The sequence below is a fragment of the Hypanus sabinus genome, chromosome 22 (genome assembly GCF_030144855.1).
Source record: "Hypanus sabinus isolate sHypSab1 chromosome 22, sHypSab1.hap1, whole genome shotgun sequence".
Classification (NCBI taxonomy): domain Eukaryota; kingdom Metazoa; phylum Chordata; class Chondrichthyes; order Myliobatiformes; family Dasyatidae; genus Hypanus; species Hypanus sabinus.
Genome location: NC_082727.1, coordinates 52325153 through 52349499, shown reverse-complemented (window position 1 = coordinate 52349499; position 24347 = coordinate 52325153). Strand labels below are relative to the sequence as shown.

Below are 24347 nucleotides of genomic sequence, written 5' to 3'. Positions count from 1 at the left end.
TGAAAAATATCAACCATTATTTCTATGATTTGTGAATTGCCCTGCAGAAAATATTGTAATATTAGAAATCATGTTTTTTGTTTGATATGGTTTATTTCAGCACAAGCCGTCACTTTACTGGGAGATAATTCACACTTATCTCTACAACACAATAACAATCACACATAGGAATTATCATTTAATGGGCAACAGCGTTTGTGTTGGAACCTGAAATGGTTGAAAGTCTCTCAGGAGACATGCACATAGAATAACCCAAATACCTAATCAAGAGACTGGGGATTCTTGGTGCTCCTTCCTGAGTGCTTGAGATTGCTGCAGTTTAGACATGGCTGCATCAAGCTTGAACATGGATTTTTGTAGACTATTAAACTAGCTGCTGTAGCATTTTTCACAGGTTACATATACAAGAAAATGTGGAAATTTATCTTGGAATATTGGCTGTTGGAGAATATTTGTGACTGAAGTACTATTTACTTTTTAACTATTATTCTGAAATGTGATTGATTTTTTTATGCACTTAGTTTGCTATGTATTTCTAGGTGACTAAATTTACGGAGGATGGCTGTCATATTTCTGACATCAACTACTTGTCACAGAGCACTAATTCTTAACTCCTGCAGTGGCTATTTCTGCTTTCTATTAATCAAAATAACTGCAGTTTACTTTTCTCATTTACTGCTTTTATTATAGGCTGGTCACACTGCCTGTCACAGATGCTCATCCCCTTAGATATTCCCACCTACCCTGTCAGCCTGAAAAAAAAGTATTTTATACCTTGAGTTTGATGACCAGAGCTTTTTATTTCCCCTGACATGAGACCTTTTGACCTCTATCTTCTCACCAATGATTTTTTAAATCCTAAATGATTTGGGGATAATTGCAGTGCCTTTAGTGATTATTACCCTTCACTGATAGTAAATCACTAAATTCCCTTGAGGCCGGAGTCCATTTTTACACGCGTCTGCCACTGCCTGCTTCTGCAAGCACCACTGCTCACATGCAGTTGTATTTTAAGCAGCATCTGCATGTATTTGTCCTTCCTTTCTGAGGTTGGTGCAAGAAAATAATGCCTAATTTTCTCAGTTGAGCACCATTGCTCCTGTTCAGAAATTATTGGTGGTACTGCTAAAATGAGTTTGAAAATGTAGCTAAACATCAATCATTTATACTTCATTTGAAAACTATTTCAAATCAGAAGAGTAGAATTTCTGAGAGGTTTCTTGTGATTTATCAACAGATGACAAAGACAAAGATTGAGGTATAAGTGATTATACCCATCTGCAATGTCTCTGGAGTTTCTTCTCAAAGCATTGCAGGGAATCGGGAAACTCCACGGAAATTCTTCCCCAGTAATTTCATTGAATAATCTTTATCTTCAGCTTTTGCAGTGCTTACTGTTGACTACGTATTATATTTTTCTGGAGAGATTCGTCTCACCATAACTAACTGTCTTATTGATTTATGTGAGGAGAGTGTAGGTGCTTATTCAACTGCAGAAGGCATTATAGCTGCATCAGTTAGATTACAGAGTCATTGGAAAGTACAGCACAGAAACAGGGTCTTCGGCCCATCTAGGCCATGCCGAATCAATCTAAACTGCCTATTCCCATCAGCAAGCACAAGGACCATAGCCCTTCTTACCCGACTATCAGTGTACCTATACAAACTTAATTGAAATCAAGCTTGCAAGCACCACTTTTGCAAGCAGGTCATTCTATACTCTCATAATCCTGAGTGAAGAAGTTTCCCCACAGGTTCCCCTTAAACTTTTCACTTTCCACCATTACCCCTGGTTGTTTGCATTTACCCTATCTATACCTGATGCACCATCAATAACTCTCTCTGAGACGTGGTTGAGATATCGGCTTTTATTGACTGGAAGAAAGAACAAGCAGTAGTTGACCACCATACTACATCCTGTAGAATGAAGGCCGGGCTCAGGCCTCAATCGCCTTTATACTGGGGTCTGTGGGAGGAGCCACAGGAGCAGTCAGCAGGGGGCGTGTCCAGACGGGTATATGTAGTTCACCACAATACCTCTCAATCTTGTATACCTCAATCAAATCTCATAATCTTATATATTCTACATTTCCTTATAACTCAGGGCTTCCAGACCCGCCAACATCCTTGTAAATTTTCTCTCTACTCATTCAACTTTATTTACGCAACACACACAAAATGCTGGTGGAGTGCAGCAGGCCAGGCAGCATCTATAGGAAGAAGTACAATCGACGTTTCGGGCCAAGACCCTTCATCAGGACTAACTGGAAGAAAAGTTCATTTCCGAAATGATAGGAGAAGACAGGAGGGGCAGGGATAAAGCTAAGAGCTGGAAAGGTGATTGGCAAAAGGGATACACAGCTGGAGAAGGGAAAGGATCATGGGACGGGAGGCCTCAGGAGAAAGAAAGGGGGAGGGGAGCACCAGAGGGAGACGGACAGCAGGCAAGGAATGATTGTGAGAGGGGCAGAGAGATGGGGGGGGGGGGAGGGAGGGGGATAAATAAATAAATAAACAAGGGTAGAGGTAAGAAGGGGAGGAGGGGCATTAACGGAAGTTAGAGAAATCAATGTTCATGCCATGAGGTTGGAGGCTACCCAGACGGAATATAAGGTGTTGCTCCACCAACCTGAGTGTGGCTTCATCTTGACAGTAGAGGAGGCTACGGATAGACATATCAGAATGGGAATGGGACGTGGAATTAAAATGTGTGGCCACTGGGAGATCCTGCTTTCTCTGGCATACAGAGCGTAGGTGTTCAGCGAAATGGTGAATGAAGCGAAACTTTATTTCCATCTGCTTAAGCTGCTGATCAAATGCAGAGATTTCCAGTAAGGATACTTAACAGTGGTTGGAAAGGAAAAGTTCCATTCAAAAGTACTTCCTTGATCCATAAGGACTAATAGCATTTACATCCTTACACAGCTTCAGCTTCTTCCCCAACCTGCTAATAGCTGACAGTGTAGACCACAGACTGCACCTTAGGAGCGCTTTAAGGGAAATTGATAACGTGACTATCTAGTGGTGTGTTGTTGTTTTCTTTTTGAGTGGAGTTCAATGTAAATATGCTTGAAGAAGTAATTGTACATTAATTTGTTACTGATTTTCTTGTAACTCATCCAAGTTGTCAGTCCGCATCTCAGTGTTGACTTGCCTTTTACTGTCAGGTGATCTCTGACCTTACTTGGGCGTATGTGATCAAGAGGAGAAACCCTATTTGTTAGTGGCTTTCTTGTTAATTTCGCTGTTGTCTCAGACTCATTGGAATTGGGTCATCCAAACATCCCCACCCTATTTCTAGCTCTGTATTTAAGTCAGCAGTCTGAAGAAAAATCACACAGACCAGTCTGACCGCAAACTAATCACAAAGGAAATCAGAACTATTTGCAATCACCCAGCCCTCCATAAAGTGCCTGAAGAGGCCTATGTGGGATACACTGCCATTCCCACCAGTGGAACAACTGCTGCTTCAGTGTCTTTCTTACCTCTGACAACATTGCATTTTATTTTCCATGAAACCAATTTAAAGCTTCCATATATCCCAAATAAACGTATTTCAATACACATCAAAGCAGAGCTGACATATTTAGCAAATCAAGATATAAAGCCACATGTTATTTTTTGAGAAACTATTTGCTATTTTTCATACTGGTTTGCGATTTATATATTCCTCAAATACGTCATTCCTGACTTGCTGCAGTAAACAAATTGACAGCAATTTTGCACCATTCTGGGCTGGCATAGGGTACAAAATAACACAGTTGAACAAGGGTATACAGAAGTTATTTCATCTAGGTTTAAGGTTTCTTTATAATTCTTTATAATCTTCAGATCTCTTTATAATTAAACATTAAAGATCCAACTTTGTTGTGGGCATCATATTGTCTTCTCTCTAAGGCATGTACTCTCTAGTTTATTGCACCCAGTTTTAAGTACTGCACATGAATTTAATCTGATAACATTGGCATAAAGCTTGCAATACTGATGGAAACTTAAAAATAATTTTGACCCATAATTTCTCTCTATAATGACTGATTTGGATATGAGTAGATATGCTTCTTTAGACGACTGGTGGTGTAGTGGGATCCACACCGGACTTCAAGGTGACTGGTCCCAGGTTCGAGTCCAGCCGTCTCTTTGCCCACTTCCCACCTCTGCTGGGTTGAGCGTCAAGCTAGCAACTCGGCCTTGTAATAAAAACAGGCAAATGCTATAGAAACATCAAGGTTGCCACTCAGTGTGCCACAAGGTCTGGAAAGGAACAACAATAAGATATTAGGTTAAATGAACAACTTTTAGTGTTACCACTGTTCCCAGCCTAAGAGATTTTACCTCAGGGTTAAAAGAGAGAGACCTGCCCATTACGCTACCAGCATTTAGGGCTGCAATGAAGGTCCTCCATCTACGGCAGTGCTCAGGGATTCCTGTTGGTTTTCCCTCCTGTCAGTCACACAAGTCACAGGTGGAGATACAGGAATGCCATCGTACACAGATGTCTAGAAGGATTCTTCGTTGCTGTTTCTGTAACAGTTTTGTTTTACCAGTCAGAGTTGTAGCCGTGAGCTGAATCCCCAAACCTGGAGGATCGTGTTTTTAAAAAAAAGAAGCATGTTTGGAAGTATGAGTCACCTCTGCTAAACTTCGAAAATGTAGCAGGCAGATACTAATTGCAGTAAAACAGTATTGTTTTGAGATGGTAATTTTTGAATGAAGAGTTGGATCACTCTAATCTTTAAAATTTTTTCCCATGTTTTATCTGGAGCTCGTGAATGCTCTGGCGAAACACTGATGTGATTGAACCAGAGGTTGATGTGATCATTTAAAGTTCTGATTGCCCAGTTAGTTTTGTTAATAGATGATGTCTTGCTTTCACCCAACAAACATTTGACAAGAGAATTCTGGAAAATTGGGAGCTTTCTTAGTCTTTAAGATTCTTTGAAACTGGCAGTTCCAGGATGGGTGAATATTAAATGCCTCAGAACATTGTTCACTGCAGCAGGATGTGGAATTGATGAGTTTTAACAAGAGAAGCACAAAGGAGCATTACCAGCAAGGTTGCAAGAAGAACTACCATTGTAACTGGGTGTGCAAGTTACCTCATTTCTTAGGAGATCAGTTTTAAGTGGGACAATGCTATCATGTCAGATGATCATCTGGAACCTATTATAAAATGATTTGGTAGTCACATAGTGCCAAAGACTTCTTCAGTGTCTAGTTTGTACTTGATTTTTCAGTTGTAGGGAATTTTCTGGATTCCTTCTTGGAATACTTTTAATCTAATCTTATTCTATTTCCATTTGATTTTTTTTTTGTAAAGTTGATGTTTGATATGTACACAGAATGTGTTTTTAGACCGAAAGCTTAAGAATGTTGAATCCATGCCATTTTAGATTAGGTCCACCTCTCTGTTAGTACTTGTGCCAATTCATGCAAAGAAAAGTAGCGTAGATTTTTTACAGATGCTGCTTCTTAAAATAATTAAGTTTTCCATCAAATATGTACACATAGAAAGTAATTACGGCTCCTTGGAGGATCAGCATTGTAAACTAGGCAGATCCAGTTTGTCTGCATAAAGTCTGTACCCAGGTCCCGATATAAACATGACTATAGTCTTGTTTCCAACTCAAGGACAGAAAAAAAATTTACACTGCGACACTGGTATACACACTGATTTAAAAAAAATACCACACAGTGCAGATATTGTTAAAAATTATTATGCTACACAGTTTGAAAGTAGAACGACGTCCTCTAAATTCAATTGAGTAAACAACATGGGGATCTTTGAAAGCACGGGAACTTTTTTAAAGGTTTAAAATGACTTGTGTTGATGACCTGCCTTATTTTAGAGTATAGATGCGGGAATATCTTATTGAACCACTTGAGCCTGTTCTGCAACTCCATGCAATCGTACATCATCTGTGACCTAACACAATACATTCAGCTTTCTCCCACATTGCTCAATACCTGTTAATATAATTCATTCTCAAATTTAAAATTAACATGTGTTCAGGTGTCTTGGAGTAGATATCAGCTACAAATTTAAGCTCATTATTGCTATTTGATTTTCAAGTGGTTTGTCAGTCTATGCTTAATCGTATCTTCGATTAATTTTTAGAGGGATTAATTAAAGCTTTTAAAATTAAATTGAGTATGCATCAGAGAGGGAGTCATTTGCAGGGCTCTGGGGAAAAAAGACTGAATAGGTTGCTCTGTCAGCAGTTGGCATAATGGGCCAAATAGTCACTTCCTGTGCTGAACAGATACATATTTCTACAATTCTTCCCAGAATGCATTAAAGCAGTGACGTTCTTCCCAAAGTGCATTAGACCAAAAGACCATAAGATATAGGAGCAGAATTCGGTCATTTTGCCCATTGAGTCTGCTCCACCATTTCATCATGGCTGATCCATTTTTCCTCTCGGCTCCAATCTCCTGCCTCCCCTCAACCCCCTGTATCCCTTCATACCCTGACCATTCAAGAGTCTATCAACATCTGTCTTAAATATACATAAAGACTTGGTCTCCAAAGCTGCCTGTGGCAACGAGCCACAGATTCAACACTTCCTGGCTGTAGAAATTCCTCCTCATCTCCATTCTAAAAGGATACCCCTCTATTCTAAAGCTGTGTCCTTTGGTCTTAGACTCTCCCACTATAGAAAGCATCCTCTCCACATCCACTCTATCAAGGCCTTTCACTATTCAATAGGTTTCACTGAGGTCACCCCTTGTTCTTCTAATTTCTAGTTAATACAGGCCCAGAGCATGAGATGTTCTTCATATGACAAGCCGTTCAACCCTGGAATAATTTCGTAAACCTCCTTTGAACCCTCTCCAGTTTCAGCACATCCTTTCTAAGATAAGGGCCCAGAACTGCTCACAATACTCAAAGTGAGGCCTCACCAGTGCTTTGTAAAGACTCAACATTACATCCTTCTTTTATATTCTAGTCCTCTTGAAATGAATCGGTAAGCCTGTGTGATTGCTCGTTGAGGGGAAGAAGGTAAGGTCGCTAGGTGCTTTTTAGACTTATTCTATCAATCCAGTTCAGGTATGGGGGAGACAGTCAGAGCAGTGGTGTGCTCTGTATGCAGTATGTGGGAAGTCAGGGTCAACACAGTTGTCCCTGATGACCACACCTGCAAAAGGTGCGTCCAGCTGCAGCTCCTATCAGCCCGAGTTAGGGAGTTGGAGCGGGAGCTGGATGAACTACGGATCATTCGGGAGGCAGAGATAGATAGGAGTTATCAGGAGGTAGTCACACCAAAAATCCAAGAAGTAGGCAGATGGGTGACGGTCCAGAGAGGCAGGGGGAGCAGGCAGAGAGAGCAGAGCACCCCTGTGGCCAATCCCATTAACAATAAGTATACCGTACTGGATACTGTTGATGGGGATGACCTACCAGGAATGAGTTGTAGTGGTCCTGCCTCTGACACAGAGGTTGAACCCTCAACTAGAAAGGGGAGGAGGGAAGAGAAGAGAGTGATAGTTTTAGGGGATTCTATAGTCAGGGGGGCAGATAGGAGATTTTGTGGGGCAGATCGGGAGTCTTGGATGGTATGTTGCCTCCCTGGTGCTAGGGTCCGGGACATCTCAGATCGGGTGCAGGCTATTCTTGAGAATGAGGGCATGAACCCAGATGTAGTGGTCCATGAAGGGACCAATGATGTAGGTAAGGTGAGTGAGGGGGTCCTGCTTAGAGAGTTCAGGGAGTTAGGAGTGAAGCTGAAAGGCAGGACCTCCAGGGTGACAATCTCGGGATTGCTACCTGTGCCACGTGTGAGTGAGGCGAAGAATAGAATGATTATGCACATTAATACGAGGCTGGGAGCATGGTGCAGGAAGGAAGGGTTCAGGTTTTTGGATAATTGGTCTTTGTTCCAAGGACGTTGGGATCTGTTTCGAAGGGACGGTCTACATCTGAACTGGAGGGGTACTAACATTCTTGCAGGAATGTTTGCCAGTGCTGCTCGGGGGGGTTTAAACTAGATGTGCAGGGGGCAGGGATCCAGAATATGATATGATGAAGGATAAGGGACAGGTGGGGAATACACATTTCCCAAATATTAATTGTGTAAAGGAGAAAGGTGAGACGGAACATGTGTTGGAAAAGTTACATGTACAGAGGGTTGGTCAGAAGGAGCATGGGGTTAAATGTGTAGAAGGTTTGGGTGATCTTGAGAAGGTCATCAAAATTCAAGGTGCAATTAGCCCGATGGAAGTTCAAGGAGCTGGGTTAGGTACAATAGACAGTGTTTTAAGCAAAGAGAGGAGGAATGGGCTAAGAATTCTATACTTGAATGCGCGTAGTGTCAGAAATAAGACAGATGAGCTTGAAGCTCAGATGAAAATGGGGAACTACAATATTGTTGGGATAACGGAGACATGGCTGCAAGGGGATAAGGCTTGGGAATTGAGTGTACCAGGGTATATGTGCTGTGGTAGAGACAGAATTATGGGAAGAGCGGGTGGGGTGGCCCTGTTGGTGAGGAATGAGATTCAGTCCTTAGCAAGGGGTGACTTAGGAACAGGGGAAGTAGGGTCTGTGTGGATTGAGCTGAGGAACACCTAATGGGTGTTGTGAACAGGCCCCCAAACAGTAGCGTGGATATTGGGTACAAGTTGATTAGGGAGTTAACATTGGCATGTGCTAAAGGTAATGCAGTCGTTATGGGAGATTTCAACATGCAGGTGAACTGGGAGAATCAAGTAGGTGCTGGACCCCAGGATAGGGAGTTTGTGGAGTGTCTAAGGGATGTATTTTTGGAACAGCTTGTGCTTGAGCCAACCAGGAACGAGGCTATTTTGGACTTGGTGATGTGTAATGAACAGGAATTGATCAGTGATCTTGAAGTAGAGGAGCCATTAGGAAGTAGTGATCATAACATGATAAGTTTTTATCTACAATTTGAGAGGGATAAGGGCAGATCAGAGGTGTCAGTGTTGCAATTAAATAAAGGAGACTACGGAGCCATGAGGGAAGAGCTGGCCAAAGTTAAATGGGCGGATGCCCTGGCAGGAAAGACAGTGGATCAGCAGTGGCAGATATTCTTGGGGATAATACAGAAGATGTAAAAGCAGTTCATTCCAATGAGAAAGAAGGATTCAAAGAGGGGGAAGGGGCCACAGTGGTTGACAAAGGAAGTCAGAGATTGTATAGCATTAAAGAAAAAGAAGTATGACAGGGCTAAGATGAGTGGGAATACAGATGATTGGGAAAGTTTTAAGGAACAGCAGATCTTAACTAAAAAAGCAATACGGAGAGAAAAAATCAGGTATGAGCTCAGTGTAGCCAGGAATATAAAAGGGGATAGCAAAAGCTTTTTTAGCTATGTGAAGAGAAAGAAGATAGTTAAGAACAATGTTGGCCCCTTGAAGAATGAATTGGGAGAAATTGTTATGGGAAACAGGGAAATGGCAACAGAATTTAATGCGTACTTTAGATCTGTCTTCACCAGGGAGGACACAAGCAATCTCCCAGATGTATGGATGGGCCAGGGTCATAAGATATCAGAGGACTTGAAACAGATTGACATTAGGAAAGAAACTGTGATGAGTAGACTGATAGGACTGAAGGTTAATAAATCCCCGGGTCCAGATGGTCTGCATCCGAGGGTTCTAAAAGAGGTGGCTCGGGAAATTGCGGATGCATTGGTAATCATTTTCCAATGTTCCTTAGATTCAGGATTAGTTCCTGAAGATTGGAGAGTGGCTAATGTTATCCCACTTTTCAAGAAGGAAGGGAAGGAGAAAACGGAGAACTAGCCTAACGTCAGTCGTGGGGAAGATGCTTGAGTCCATTATTAAGGACGAAATAGTGGCATATCTTGATGGCAGTAATAGGATTAGGCCGAGCCAGCATGGATTTACCAAGGGCAAATCATGCTTGACTAATCTGTTGGAGTTTTTTGAGGGTGTAACAAGGATGTTAGACGAGGGTAAGCCAGTGGATGTAGTGTACCTAGATTTTCAGAAGGCATTCGATAAGGTGCCACATAGGAGATTGGTGAGTAAAATCAGAGTTCAAGGCATTGGGGGCAGGGTTTCAACATGGATAGAAAACTGGTTGGCAGATAGAAAGCAAAAGGTAGCAGTGAATGGGTGTTTCTCGGACTGGCTGGAGGTGACTAGTGGGGTACCACAGGGCTCTGTATTGGGACCACAGCTCTTTACGATTTATGTCAACGATTTAGATGAGGGCATTGAAAATTATATCAGCAAGTTTGCTGATGATACTAAACTGGGTGGCAGTGTGACATGTGAAGAGGACGTTGGGAGAATACAGGGAGACTTGGATAGGCTGGGTGAATGGGCAGATACTTGGCAGATGTCATTCAATGTGAATAAATGTGAAGTTATCCACTTTGGAAGCAGGAACAAGAGGGCAGAGTATTGTCTGAACGGTGTAGAGTTAGGTAAGGGAGAAATGCAAAGAGACCTAGGAGTCCTAGTTCATCAGTCAATGAAGGTGAATGAGCAAGTGCAACAGGCAGTGAAGAGGGCAAATGGAATGTTGGCCTTTATTACAAGGGGAATTTAGTACAAGAGCAAGGATGTCCTTTTGCATTTGTACAGGGCCCTGGTGAGACCACACCTGGAATATTGTGTACAGTTTTGGTCTCCAGGTTTAAGGAAGGACATTCTGGCAATTGAGGAAGTGCAGCGTAGATTCACTAGGTTGATTCCTGGGATGGCAGGGCTGTCTTACGCAGAGAGATTGGGCTTGTACACGCTGGAATTGAGGAGATTGAGAGGGGATCTGATTGAAACGTTTAAGATAATTAAAGGATTTGATAGGATTGAGGCAGGAAATATGTTCCAGATGTTGGGAGAGTCCAGTACCAGAGGACATGGATTGAGAATAAGAGGTCAGCTATTTAAAGTAGAGTTGAGGAAAAACTTCTTCTCCCAGAGAGTTGTGGAGGTGTGGAATGCACTGCCTCGGAAGACAGTGGAGGCCAATTCTCTGGATGCTTTCAAGAAGCAGCTAGATAGATATCTGATGGATAAGGGGAATCAAGGGATATGGGGACAAAGCAGGGACTGGGTATTGATAGTGAATGATCAGCCATGATCTCAGAATGGTGGTGCAGACTCGAGGGGCCGAATGGTCTACTTCTGCACCTATTGTCTATTGTCTATTGAATGCTAACATTGCATTTGCCTTCCTCACCACATACTCAGCCTGCAAATTAACCTTTAGGGAATCCTGCATAAGGACTCCCTAGTTCCAGTTTTTTTGTATTTTCTCTCCATTTAGAAAATAGTTAACCCTTTCATTTCTTCTATCAAAGTGCATGACCATTCACTTCCCGACCCTATATTCCATCTGCCACTTCTTGGTCCATTCTCTTAATCTGTCTAAGACTTTCTGTACCTTCTCTACTTCCTCAGAACTACCTGCCCTTCCACTTATCTTTGTATCATTTACAAACTTTCCAACAAAGCCATCAATTCCATCATCCAAATAAAAATAATTGGTCACAATACCAACTCATGTGGAACGCTACTACTTACTGGCAGCCAACCAGAAAAGGTTCCCTTTATCCAACTTTATGCCACGAAATAACAGACAGCTCACTGCATATGATTAAAGGAATTATATTTATAAATCTTAATTTAACTAAAGGGTTAGTAAAGTAAAGAAAAGAAAGAAAACAAAAAAGGTCCCATTTTAATTAAGTGGTCAAATGTGCACAAGTTGGAGCTCAACACTTCACCGATATTCACCAATCCTTAGTCATCTCAGCACCTGGCTTCATTGAATCACGGTCCCCCACTGGGTCGAATTCTGTGACCGATTCTCTCCAGTGTCTTCTCTCTTCATCTCCTGCTGAACCAAAAACAACCAAGACCTACCTTGGTGTCCCTCACAAAACCTCCCCCAAATGTTCTCTCGAAGCTTCTCCCAGTTCCACCATACTGATTGGATGACTCACATTACTCAGCATCCCTTATCTTCAACAATCTCATACTGGCTGAAAGCAGAACAGACTGCTCTTACCGAACTGCTAAAATGAAATACCTACAGCATTGCAGTAAAAATGTGAACCAGGGCCTTACAGAAGTACACAACATCAACTGACTCTCTTTTGTTTATCCTGCTTGTTATTTCTTAAAAGAATTCCAATAGGCGAGATCAACAATATCTTCCCAACCACTAACATCAGACTAACTTGCCTATAATTTCCTTTCTTCTGCCTCTCTCCCTTCTTGAAGACCGGAGTGATATTTGCAATTTTCCGGTCTTCCAGTACTATTCTGTAATCTAGTGATTCTTGAAAGGTCATTAATAATACCTCCACAATCTCTTGAGCCACCTCTTTCAGAACCCTGAGGTGTATACCATCCCAAGAACGCCCCTAGTAGTAGTAACTTCACTCACTTCATGACCCCAATATCTGGATCTTCCACCATATTGCTAGTACCTTACACAGTGAAGGTGGATGCAATATACTTATTCAGTTCATTTGCCATTTCTTTGTCCTCTTTTACCGCTTCTTCAGCTTCGCTTTTCAGTAGTTTGATATCGATTCTCGCCTCTCTTTTACACTTTGTATCTGTAGAAATTTTTGGTTTGTTCTTTAGTATTATTAGCTAGTGTACTTTCATATTCCATCTTTACCTTCTTATTGACTTTTTTAGTTGCCTTCTGTTGTTTTTTGAAAGCTTCCCAATCCTCTAACTTCTCACTAATGTTTGCTCTATTATATGCCTTCTCTTTGGCTTTTATGTTGGCTTTGACTTTACTTGTTATACATAGTTGTGCCATCTTTTCATTAGAATATTTCTTTCTCTTTGCAATGTGTACATCCTATGCATTCCGAATTTCTTCCAGAAATTTCAGTCATTGCTACGCTGCCATCCTACCTGCCAGTGTTCTTTTCCAATCAGTTCTGGTCAGCTACTCTTTTACGTCTCTGTAATTCCCTTTACTCCACTGTAATACAGATACATCTGACTTTAACTTCTCCTCAAATTTCAGGATGAATTTGATCATATTATGATTATTTTTCCCTGAAGTTCTTTTACTTGAGATCAATTCTGTTATTGCCCAATACCCAATCCAGAATAGGTTTCTCAACCACAAACTACTCTTAAAAAGCCATCCCTAAGGCATTCTAGAAACTCCCCCACCTGTAATCCCTTACCAACCTGATTTTCCCCAATCTACCCGCATATTGAAGTCCCCCATGACTATTGTAACATTGATCTTCTGGCATGATTTTTCTATTTCTCTTTGTACTTTGTAGACAACATCCTTACTGCTGTTTCGGGGTCCGTATACAACTCCCATCAGGGTCTTTTAACTCTCGCAGTGCCTTAGCTCTATCCACAATGATTCAACACCTTCTGACCTTATGTTACCTCTTTCTAATGATTTGATTTCATTTTTTTACCAATAGAGCAATGTCGCTCCCTCTGCCTTCCTGCCTGTTCTTTCACTACAATGTGTTTCCTTGGATGTTAAGCTCCAGGCTATAATCTTACAGCCATGATTCAGTGATTCCTACAACTTAATACATGTCAATCCGTATTATTCATCTACAGTTCATCTACCTTATTCTGCAGACAGCACCCATTTAAATATAACACCTTCTGTCCTGTGTTCACCCTTTTCGATTACGCTCATCTTTAACATTGCAACTCATTCTGTTGACTGCAATTTTGCCCCATCCAAGATTCAAAGATCAAATTTAATGTCAGAGAAATGTATACAATATAAATCCTGAAATGCTTTTTCTTCGCAAACATACACAAAAACAGAGAAGTGCCCTAAAGAATGAACGACAGTTAAACGTGAGAACCCCAAAGTCCCCCTCGCAGCTCCCCTCTCACGCATAAGCGGCAGCGAGCAACGATCCCCCCTCCCCCACCAGCAAAAAAAACGCGCATTGCTACCATCACCGAACCCAAGCGTGTGCTTTGCAATAGCAAAGACACAGACCAAGTTACCCCAAAGGATTCGCATTTCATCCGAAATTCAACAAACCACGAGATCTCTTTCTCTCTCACCCTGGCAAGGGAGAGGGAGGTGCCCCCCATTTTCACAGTGAGCAGGAGACATAACAACAACCCACTGGTTTATGATGTTAAAAGTCTGTTTCGTCACTTTTTTTGAGCTCTGTGTCCAAAGATCGCAAAGATCTCTGGTCAGAATATAGCATTAATGGTAAGACTGTTGGCAATGTGAGGATTAGAGGGATCTTGGGGTCCAAGTCCATAGAACACTCAAAGCTGCTACGCAGGTTGACTCTGTGGTTAAGAAAGCACACGGTGCATTGGCCTTCATCAATCGCGGGATTGAGTTTAAGAGCCGAGAGGTAATGTTGCAGCGATGTAGGACCCTGGTCAGACCCCACTTGGAGTACTGTGCTCAATTCTGGTCTCCTCACTACAGGAAGGGTGTAGAGGAGATTTACAAAGACATTGCCTGGATTGGGGAGCATGCCTTATGAGAAGAGGTTGAGTGAACTCGGCCTTTTCTTGCGACGGAGGATGAGAGGTGATCAGATAAAGGTATATAAGATAATGAGAGGCATTGATCGTACGGATAGTCAGAGGCTTCTCTCCAGGGCTGAGACGGCTAGCACAAGAGGGCGTAGTTTTATGGTGCTTGGAAGAAGGTACAGAGGAGATGTCAGGGGTAGGTTTTTTTTGCAGAGAGCGTGAGTGCATGTATTGGGCTGCTGGTGGAACCGGAAACGATAGGGTCTTTTAAGAGACTCCTGGATGGCTACATGGAGCTTAGAAAAATAGAGGGCTATGGGTAAAGCCTAGGTAGTTCTCAGGTAGGGACATGTTCGGCACAGCTTTGTGGGCCTGTATTGTGCTATATGTTTTCTATGTTTCTTCGGGCCCACAGCAAAAGATTTTCCGGTCTCCCTGACGACACACGAATCTCCTGTGACACTGACTCTGGATCTGCCCGTCTTCAGAGCCCCGAGATCTTAGGCTTATGAACACGATCGAGATTCTCAGGTCAAACCCTTAGCATGTCGAATAATGGCCAGTCATGGAACCCCAAGAGCAGGTCCCATTCTTGTGAAGAACCGAAGCCTGCGTGTAACTCCAGGTCAGGGTCTTCAAAAGAACCCTGAAAGGGAAAGATCAAGATATTAAAGATGGAAATAGAGCTGTTTCCGAAGATGCAAGCAAAGGAGTTGCCGTTAGATGCCATCGTCCTCCTAGGCTCCATCATCAGCCTCTCCTTGCTAGAAGTCACACTACACATTGCCTTTGTTTGTAAACTAACTACCTCATCCTCAGCACTATCACTCCAGTTCCCATCCCCCTGCCAAATTAGTTTAAATATTCTGCAGTGATATTCTTCTCAAAATGCATTAGAGCAGTGATGCTCAATTTTTTGTTCATGGAAGACATTCAAATTGACAATTGATATTGAGGCCCAATCTTCAAACAGGTTCTGACATTTTTTGACATGTATATAAAGAAACAAATTCCAAAGTTTATTAACAGCTGGTTTATGTTCAGTTTCCGACCAAACAACAAGAAGTCAATAATGGATTCCCTATTTAAAATGCTGTGAACTATGAGTCTAGTTTCTAGTTCTTGCAAATCATAAAATTTGTATTGATGAATTTCTGTCTTCTATCTTTTGCTTTCAAGAAGAATCTTCAGATTAGTTTATCAAATAGAAAAAAGGTTTCTGAGTTAATATGAGTTTTATGATTTCAGGCAGCATTAATAGAGATGAATGTTTATTAAGGTTCTGAAATGAAAATTTAAGCTTCCAACTTGCTCATGGTCCTCAGCATCAATATACGTTAGGTTTTCTTCTTCTTGGCCAAGCAGATGTTTGACACCTGTCATTTTAAGATTCTTCAAATTAAACTATTTAGAAAATCAGAACTGGTGAATTTCTGTTTAACAGATTTGCTTTACACAAATTGTCCCCACATGCCTTGGTCCTATCACCTCTGCAGTATCTTAGAAAAACAAAATACTACAGAGATGCAGGAAATGTGTAATGAAAACGAAAAATGCTGGCAACATTCTTCAAAATTAGAGCAGGACCTATGGAGAGAAGAACAAAGTTAACAGGTCAGATCAACAACCCTCTAGTGCAAGTTTGTAATCTTTTCACAGATGCTTCCTGACCTCCTAAGTATTTCCAGGGTTTCCTATTGCAATTATAGATAAGTTTTATTAGCGTAGTCCAGCAAGCCTGAAAGAGGAGTTGAAGATTTCCATCCATGGGCAGTCTTCAAGTAGTGTTCAACTATCTACAGCTGAACAGAAAACCATAGTAGAAACTTCTTTCCCCTCATGTTAGTGGCTCTGTGGAGAACTAGAAAGAATTAAGAAACAGGCTAAATATAGCTTGGGGATGCATATCATAAAGCCTTTCCTTACAACCAGTGAGGTATCAGCTGTTCTCAGAACAGCCTCCCATCAGATTGTTTGCCTCTTGTTCATTCTCACCAGGTAAAAATGGTCCATCAAACTAACACTGGAGATTAACAGAAATTCCAAATTTTTCAGGTCCCCATTCTGGGCAAAAATGTAACTAGTTTCCAACTAGTTAACAGTTGTCCTCTCAATTCTGCTTATTGTGGCATTGTTGTTGAGACCGGCTACTTAAATAAAACTCAAACAAGGGAAAATCTGCAGATGCTAGAAATCAAAGTAATACACAGAAAATTCTGGAGGTTAGAATAGGTAATGGTTAAAGATCTTGCCACTCTTCTTAGCAGATAGGAGTTTGAAGAAAATAATTGATAAGCCAAGGCATTTCAGAACAAGAAATGGAAAATAAAAAGTATTATTTAGGAGGGATGAGTGAAGACAAAAGGTGGATTAGAAAGAGCCAATATAGTGAGCTGTTTCAGTCCTGATGAAGAGTCTCGGCCCAAAATGTCGACTGTTTACCCTTTTCCAAAGATGTTGACTGGCCTGCTGAGTTCCTTCAGCATTTTGTGTGTATTACTTTAAATAAAATTGCTAACATTGAAATCAAATCTCACTGACGCAGAACTGATGCAGTAGAAATTGTTCTGTCTTTGTACATTTGCTTCTTCAAAATTTAACATTTTTTTTTGCCTGTTAAGAAGAGGAAGTTTCCAAAGCCATTCTGAAAGCAATTCCATAAAGAAACATTTTTTAGTTCTTGAAGTGTAAAGACTTTCCTTTATTCTTTCCAAGTAAGTACTCAAACCTAAAGATCTTATTTCTTCATAGGGTAAGCTGCTCTGATGAGAACTTGTGTCACAACTTTTTGATGTACATTTTAACCATAACCATGGAAACATGCCATCTTCGCCCTTCTAGTCCGCGCCGAACGCTTACTTTCACCTCGTCCCACCGACCTGCACTCAGCCCATAACCCTCCATTCCTTTCCTGTCCATATACCCATCCAATCTTTTTTTTTTAAATAACAATATTGAACCTGCCTCTACCATTTCTACTGGAAGCTTGTTCCACACAGCTACCACTCTCTGAGTAAAGAAGTTCCCCCTCGTGTTACCCCTAAACTTTTGCCTCCTCTCAACTCATGTCCTCTTGTTTGGATCTCCCCTACTCTCAATGGAAAAACCTATCCACTTCAACTCTATCTATCCCCCTCATAATTTTAAATACCTCTATCAAGTTCCCCCTCAACCTTCTACACTCCAAAGAATAAAGACCTAACTTGTTCAACCTTTCTCTGTAACTAAGGTGCTGAAACCCAGGTAAATTTCTAGTAAATCTTCTCTTTCCTCTCTCTATTTTGTTGACATCTTTCCTATAATTCGGTGACCAGAACTGTACACAATACTCCAAATTTGGCCTCACCAGTGCCTTGTACAATTTTAACATTACATCCCACCTCCTATACTCTGATTTATACCAAAAGCTTTCTTCACCACCCTATCCACCTTCAGGGAACTATGCACCGTTATTTCTAGATCACTCTGTTCTACTGCATTCCTCAATGCCCTACCATTTACCACGAATGTCCTATTTTGATTAGTCCTATCAAAATGTAGCACCTCACACTTATCAGCATTAAACTCCATCTGCCATCTTTCAGCCCACTCTTCTAACTGGCCTAAATCTCTCTGCAAATCTCTGTAAAGCTCTCAGTATTTTGCTGCTGCATTTGCTTCTGTTGCCAAATCAAGTAGCCCTCAAAGTCTTCGATTTGGCCAAGAAACTACATGCACAAATACATAGAAACGATGAGGATAAACTCAGCCAGAGGAAGGGCAGTAGTAATCAGAATCAGAATTTCATGAGAAGTTGGAGGAGAATTGGTATGTCACCAAAGATGCTCACAGATTTCCATAGATGTACTTTGGAGAGCATCTCTGTCTGATATGGAGGGGCCACTGCAAAAATTCAGAAATAGTTGTAGGAAGTTGTAAACTCTGCCAGCTCTATCGTGGACACTAGCCTCCCTAGCATCCAGGACATCTTCAAAAGATGATGCCTCAAAAAGGTGGCATTCATCAGTAAAGACCCTCATCACCTGGGAAATGTCATCTTCTCATTGCTACCATTAAGGAAGAGGTACAAAAGTCCAAAGTGTTTCAGGAACAGCTTCCCCTCCACTGTCAGATTTCTGAATGGACAATGAGCCCATGTACACTACATCAAACATGAGGAAATCTGCAGATGCTGGAAATTCAAACAACACACACAAAATGCTGGTGGAACACAGCAGGCCTGGCAGCATCTATAATGAGAAGCACTGTTGACGTTTCGGGCCGAGACCCTTCAGGACGAAGGCGTCGACAGTGCTTCTTATAGATGCTGCCTGCCCTGCTGTGTTCCACCAGCATTTTGTGTGTGTTGTTTACACTACATTAATATTTTTCCTCTGTTTTTGCACTTCTTTAATTGAATTTTCTTTATTCATTTATACTTATTGTAATTTAGTTATTATGTATTGCAATGTACTGCTGCTGCTAAGTTAACAAATTTCACAACACATGCCAGTGAAGTTAAACCTTATTCTGCTTCTGATCACTCCTCACTGTGCTATTGCCATTTCACTCTGTCCATCTGTCCAGCATCCCACATAGGTATCGAGAACATGATAGAATGATTACATCTGCTCCCATTCCTTATTCTTCTACATTTGAGTTAAAGGAAGCAAGGAATGGGAAAGAGTCCTCTCAAATGCAATGGCTCACCAACAACGGGTTAGAGATCTGCTCCTCCATACCAGGCGGTGATGCTCTCCACAGTACTTCAATAAAAATTTGTGAGTGCCTTTGGTGACATACCAATTCTCCTCCACCTTCTAATGAAATTCTGATTTGGATTACTACTGCCTCTCTTCATGGGCAGAGAGGTTACCTAGGTGCAACTCTGTGGTCGAGGAGAGTGGCTATCAGTGTTTGTCAACAATATTTCATCTGCTCCATCATTTTTTGTGCAGTATTCATTGCCACCTGCAGTGTTTTGGTGCAGCTTAGAAGTGCATTTCACTTCATCTTTGCCTTTGTAGGTTGGGGAAGGAAGTAGAGGTCCCCTCTTTACCCCTTCCTAGAAGTGCAGGAGGTATATAATAGGAGGAGAAAGATAGCTGACACTACACCACACCAGTTCAAAAAATGCTGTCATTAGTGAAATGCAAAATAATTCAGAGCACTATTTCTCAATATTTACAAGAAACAGTGCTCCAATAAGTGCCTTATGATGTGGTTGGCTGTCCTGGAGATTTCCATGGATTGCTAGGTGTGCATGGGGTGAGGGTACATTGGCAACGATGAGTTTATTTTTTTTGGGAAATCTCTAACTACCTCACCAGAACTTCACAGACCAACTTACTCTTTGCAGTTCCCCCTCTCCATTTTGGATAATGCACACTAGCTTTGGATCCACTGAGTTAGAGAGATATATTTTGGGCAAGGTGCTCCAGGCACTAGGACAATGTTGCCTGGCACAAGATGCAGGAATCTGGTGCAGACAATCACTATGGTCTGGTACCACACGAGAAAATCTGCAGTTGCTGGAAGTCCAAAGCAACACACTCAAAATGCTGGAGGAACTCGGGCAACATCTGTGGAAAAAAGTAAACAGTCAACGTTTTGGGCCGAGACCTGATGATGTCCTGATGAAGAGTCTCAGCCCAAAGCGTCAACTGTTTACTCTTTCCCATGGATTCTGCCTGTCCTGCTGAGTTCCTCTGGCATTTTATGTGTGATGCCTGGGACCACACATCCACACTGCTTTTGAGGACTCTTAACGAGGAACACAATTGGAATGCCATCTTTGCATGTCTGATACACTCTTGATACATTGTCAGCCCTGTCTGATGAAACGCAGGAGATTAATAGGAGCATGGGGGAAATTCATCTTTATGTTCAGGGAGGAGGTACGCCTGAAGATACGCGTTCAATGTTTTAGGAACAGTTTCTTCTCAGATTTCTGAACAGGCCATGAACACCACCTCATTAATCTTCTTTCACACAAGTTATTTATTTATTATTGTAACTAAATAGTGATTTTTTTCTGCCTTACGCTGAGCTGCTATGACAAGGCAACAAGGTTCACAATGTATATCAATGATAATACACCACATTCTGATTCTGATGCTCTTATAGCAGGTTTAAGCAAGCTGAGGAACTTTGACTTCCAGAATGGAAGTCTTTGTATTTCTTGGGAAGAGTCGGCAACAGTTGCATCACACAACATCAGCTGGTGTCGAGGCACTTCCCAAGGCCACCCTGATTGTGCTGAGATTCAGTGTCTGCCAAAGGGAGCAGCTTGAAATTCCTTGGGAACAGTGCCATGCCATCAGGGACCAACCTAACATCCTGATGGAGCAGAAGGATGCTACCTATAAGCTGCTGGCTGTTCTCCATGAACAGAGAAATGCCACACATGAGCAGATTGGTGTCCTCAATGAGCACTAGGATGAACTCTTTAAGCGTTCTCTTTATTCTCCGAGATGTGGCCTGGATAGCAGGAACAGTGGTACGCCACCTCCCCATGACTGCCACACCACTTTATCAGGAGCAGAGAGTCCTGTTCATGTTACGCTGACAGATGGCAGGGAAGAGAATAATGACAGCTTGGTCCAGGTACCTATAATCCAGCTGAGTGGTTGAAATAGAGGTATTATGAAAATTCGAGCGACAAGAGATCATTGTGGCACCTACCGACAGCCTTAAATTTTGTCAATGTCCAGAACCTGCTGTGCATAAATGTGTCCCTTCATAAGGTCATCAGTTCACTTATTGTAACAGCCCACGAGCAACACCCAGGCACGCTGCCATGCGTTCCAGAGTGTGCCGTCAATTGGCTAGGGTGGGTCTGAGAAAGGGATTTAATCAAGAGCCTGAAGAATTTGAACAAAGTTTCATGATAGGATGAAACGTTTGCTTGATGCTGCTGTTTCCTAGGAGCCTTCCATTATAGAGGGATGAAAATGTTCAAGAATTCTGAGCCTCCGTGAGCACAGTACCTATTGTGAAACCTTTTGAAGAAAATTGGAGTTAAGCAGTCTAAACTTGTAGCTATGATATGAAATGCTGATGACTTGTCCATACAAATTACATACACAAAAACTACATTGGTGGTTTTAAATTTTTATAAATATAGAAAGTAGAGGTATAACTCTTGGTCAATTTGCAACCTGGTATCTAATCACACTGGAGCCAAGAGTTCTCTGATTGTTCCAGCAAGTCATCTCTTAACTTGCGGCATTTAACTCCAGTCTGGCAAATATCTGGAAAAACATTAAACTTTCTCAAACTGCTATATTCTGTGGTGTTAAAAACTGTTTTGAATTTGTATGTTTGTTTTAAACATTAGGTTAATTTACTGCAAAAATAATGCTTTTAGCCTTTACTTTTTTGACGATGGTTTTTTATTCTTTCAAAACAGCTGTGATTTAATTTCTGAAGAGAGGATGACATTTGGCTGATTTGATAGTCGCCCATTTGCAGCCCACCTTTTGCAACCTGCCGTTTTCTGGGTCTTATAAATTCCAGTGTGCTCTTATACAATGACAGTGTTCAATGTCAGCCCATTCATCTTGGTGACAGTTCATATTTAATATTTTGAGGAATGCAAATGCATCAAAATAATCGTAGCTGATATCATTTACTTCATTTCTTTTCTCTGACAGGTCATCATGATAGGAGATGATATTCTGTATGATGTAGGTGGAGCCCAGAAGTGTGGTATGAAGGCTGTCCAAGTGAGGACAGGCAAGTACAGGTAAGTAAATTTACAAATCTGTCGTTCACTGTGTCTTACTAAGAGCAGCTGTTGTCTCATACTAGCAAAGAACCACTGCAGTGCCACCCACATAGGCCACTCCAATGGTTGGAATCTGTTTAAAGCAGGAAAGAACAATGGTGCATTCCATAAAGATTACAGCACATCATAAAAGTGAATCTGTGACACCATCATAGATGTGGGCCAACCAAATGAAATAACATTTTATTAATATTTATTCCCATGTAATCATCTGTCAACATATTATAAGGTTGGCAGTCTTTCTTGCACTGAAGTCTCATTATGTGGATTAGAAGAATGATAACACTGTTCTGTGCTTGTCAGTTTTTCTAGTGATTATTATTGTCCATTGTGAACTGCACACAGACAATAGATGGTTTATGCTTTCCAAAGGTCATGTAGATAACAGACACCATTCACCCAGCTAGCGTATTCTCCAATAAAACCTACAACTTATGGCCCCACTATCATCACTACATTTAACTGCTTCTTGAATAACTGCAGAATATTCTTCCAACTCACAATGCAGGAGGCTGTCATGACCATTATTTATTGTGGAGGAGCATTCTAACCGTCTGTTACGTGGGGGTTTGCTTCTGCACAGGATCAAAATACCGCTACGGAGGCTTGTAAACTTAGTTGGCTCCATCATGGGCACTCGCCTCAGTAGTATCCAGGACATCTTCAAGGAACACCTCAAAAATGTGCCGTCCATTATTAAAGACCCCCATCACCTAGGACATGCCCTGCTCAAGTGGGTACACAGGAGCCTGAAGGCACACACTTAACGATTCAGGAACAGCTTCTTCCTCTACCATCCGATTTGTAAATGGACATTGAACCCATGAGCACTACCTCACTACCTTATATGTATACTTACTGTAGTTCACAGTTTTTCCTTTTCTATTATTATGTATTGCAAAGTACAGCTGCTGCAAAGACAACAAATTTCACAACATATGCTGGTGATAATAAATCTGATTCTGATTCTGAATTTTCTCATACCCAGTTTGTCTTTTGCTAGTGGTTTATTCCCTTGTCTTTCAGTGTGGCTTGGACCGAAATAGCTGTCTATATTGGCACTTTCTCATCCATCTTTTACCTTTACTCATCCCTCCTAAATGTCACTTTTTATTTTCCATTTCTTGTTCTAATGTGCCTTGGCTTGTCAATCCTCTTCTTCAAACTCCCATATGCTGAGAAGAGTGGCAAGATCTTTAACCACCTTCTGTTCTGTTCTAACCTGGAAGTTTTTGATAATGCTATAGGATCAGTACACAGTGGTGTCTGGATGTACAGTGTCTTTATGCATGTGGCCTTTTTATAAACCAGGAGGCCAATCGTATTAAAATGAGTTTATTTTGCATGAGCTGCAGCATGAAATTATAGTTCCCCAATAGCCACATTTGGTGTTCTAGCATCTTTCCCCTTTCTTCTCAGTCCTGATGAAGGGTCTTGGCTCGAAAAATCAACTGTTTACTCTTTTTCCATAGATGCTGCTTGGCTTGCTGAGTTCCTCCAGCAATTTGTGTGTGTTATATTTGTATTTTTTTTTAAATTTGCATGTAAGCATACCATCAGTTTAAATGTAGAGTTAATTCAAAGAAAGTATGCAGCATGATTTACCAGACATTCTGAAGAATGATCTTTTTGCACACCTTGACTTTAACACTAAAGAAAAATGTGACGAGATTGAACAGTATAATTAAGACCCATTAAAATCGAATGATGATCACTTGGATGTACCTTCTATTCATATTAATTGAATCATTTAAAATTGAATAAATATCTAATTATGTAATAAGTTGAATGAAACAAATTAAATAAAGAAAATAATAGAATAGATTTCACAAAATTTCAGTTTAATTTTGTGATCATTCAAACAGTTACTTTGAATTAAGACTGCGGAATTTCCAGTTCTTCAATCAGTCACATTTGCAGCAATTAATATCATGGTAAGCTATTGAACTTTTGTATAATGGCATTGCTTCTTAAAAGCCATGCAACATAAACTTGGCTTTTGCTCCACTGATTTCCTGATGCCAGGCTACAATCTAGCAGCATTTTAATTCTTTGGTCCTATTGAAATGGAATTTCTATAATGGAACTGTGAAACTTATACTGCTTCTGCTGTTGTCAAGTATCTTGAGAA

The 24347-nt window shown here is 41.1% G+C and overlaps 1 protein-coding gene across 7 annotated transcripts in view; it reads left to right on the top strand.

Annotated features, from left to right (window-relative positions):
• lhpp (phospholysine phosphohistidine inorganic pyrophosphate phosphatase) overlaps positions 1-24347 on the top strand; it is a 111607-nt gene that overhangs the window by 43286 nt on the left and 43974 nt on the right. For 3 of the 7 annotated variants that reach the window (XR_009507490.1, XR_009507489.1, XM_059947742.1), the window contains exon 6: positions 22083-22174. Coding sequence is in view for 5 of the 7 variants with exons in the window: in XM_059947742.1 (XP_059803725.1) it covers positions 22083-22174 (92 nt within the window). In the remaining 2 variants the exon portion in view is untranslated. Of the gene's footprint in view, positions 1-22082; positions 22175-22799; positions 23953-24081; positions 24151-24347 lie in introns of those variants that run through there. The other 4 variants (XM_059947741.1, XM_059947744.1, XM_059947745.1 and 1 more) reach the window with 3 other exon arrangements.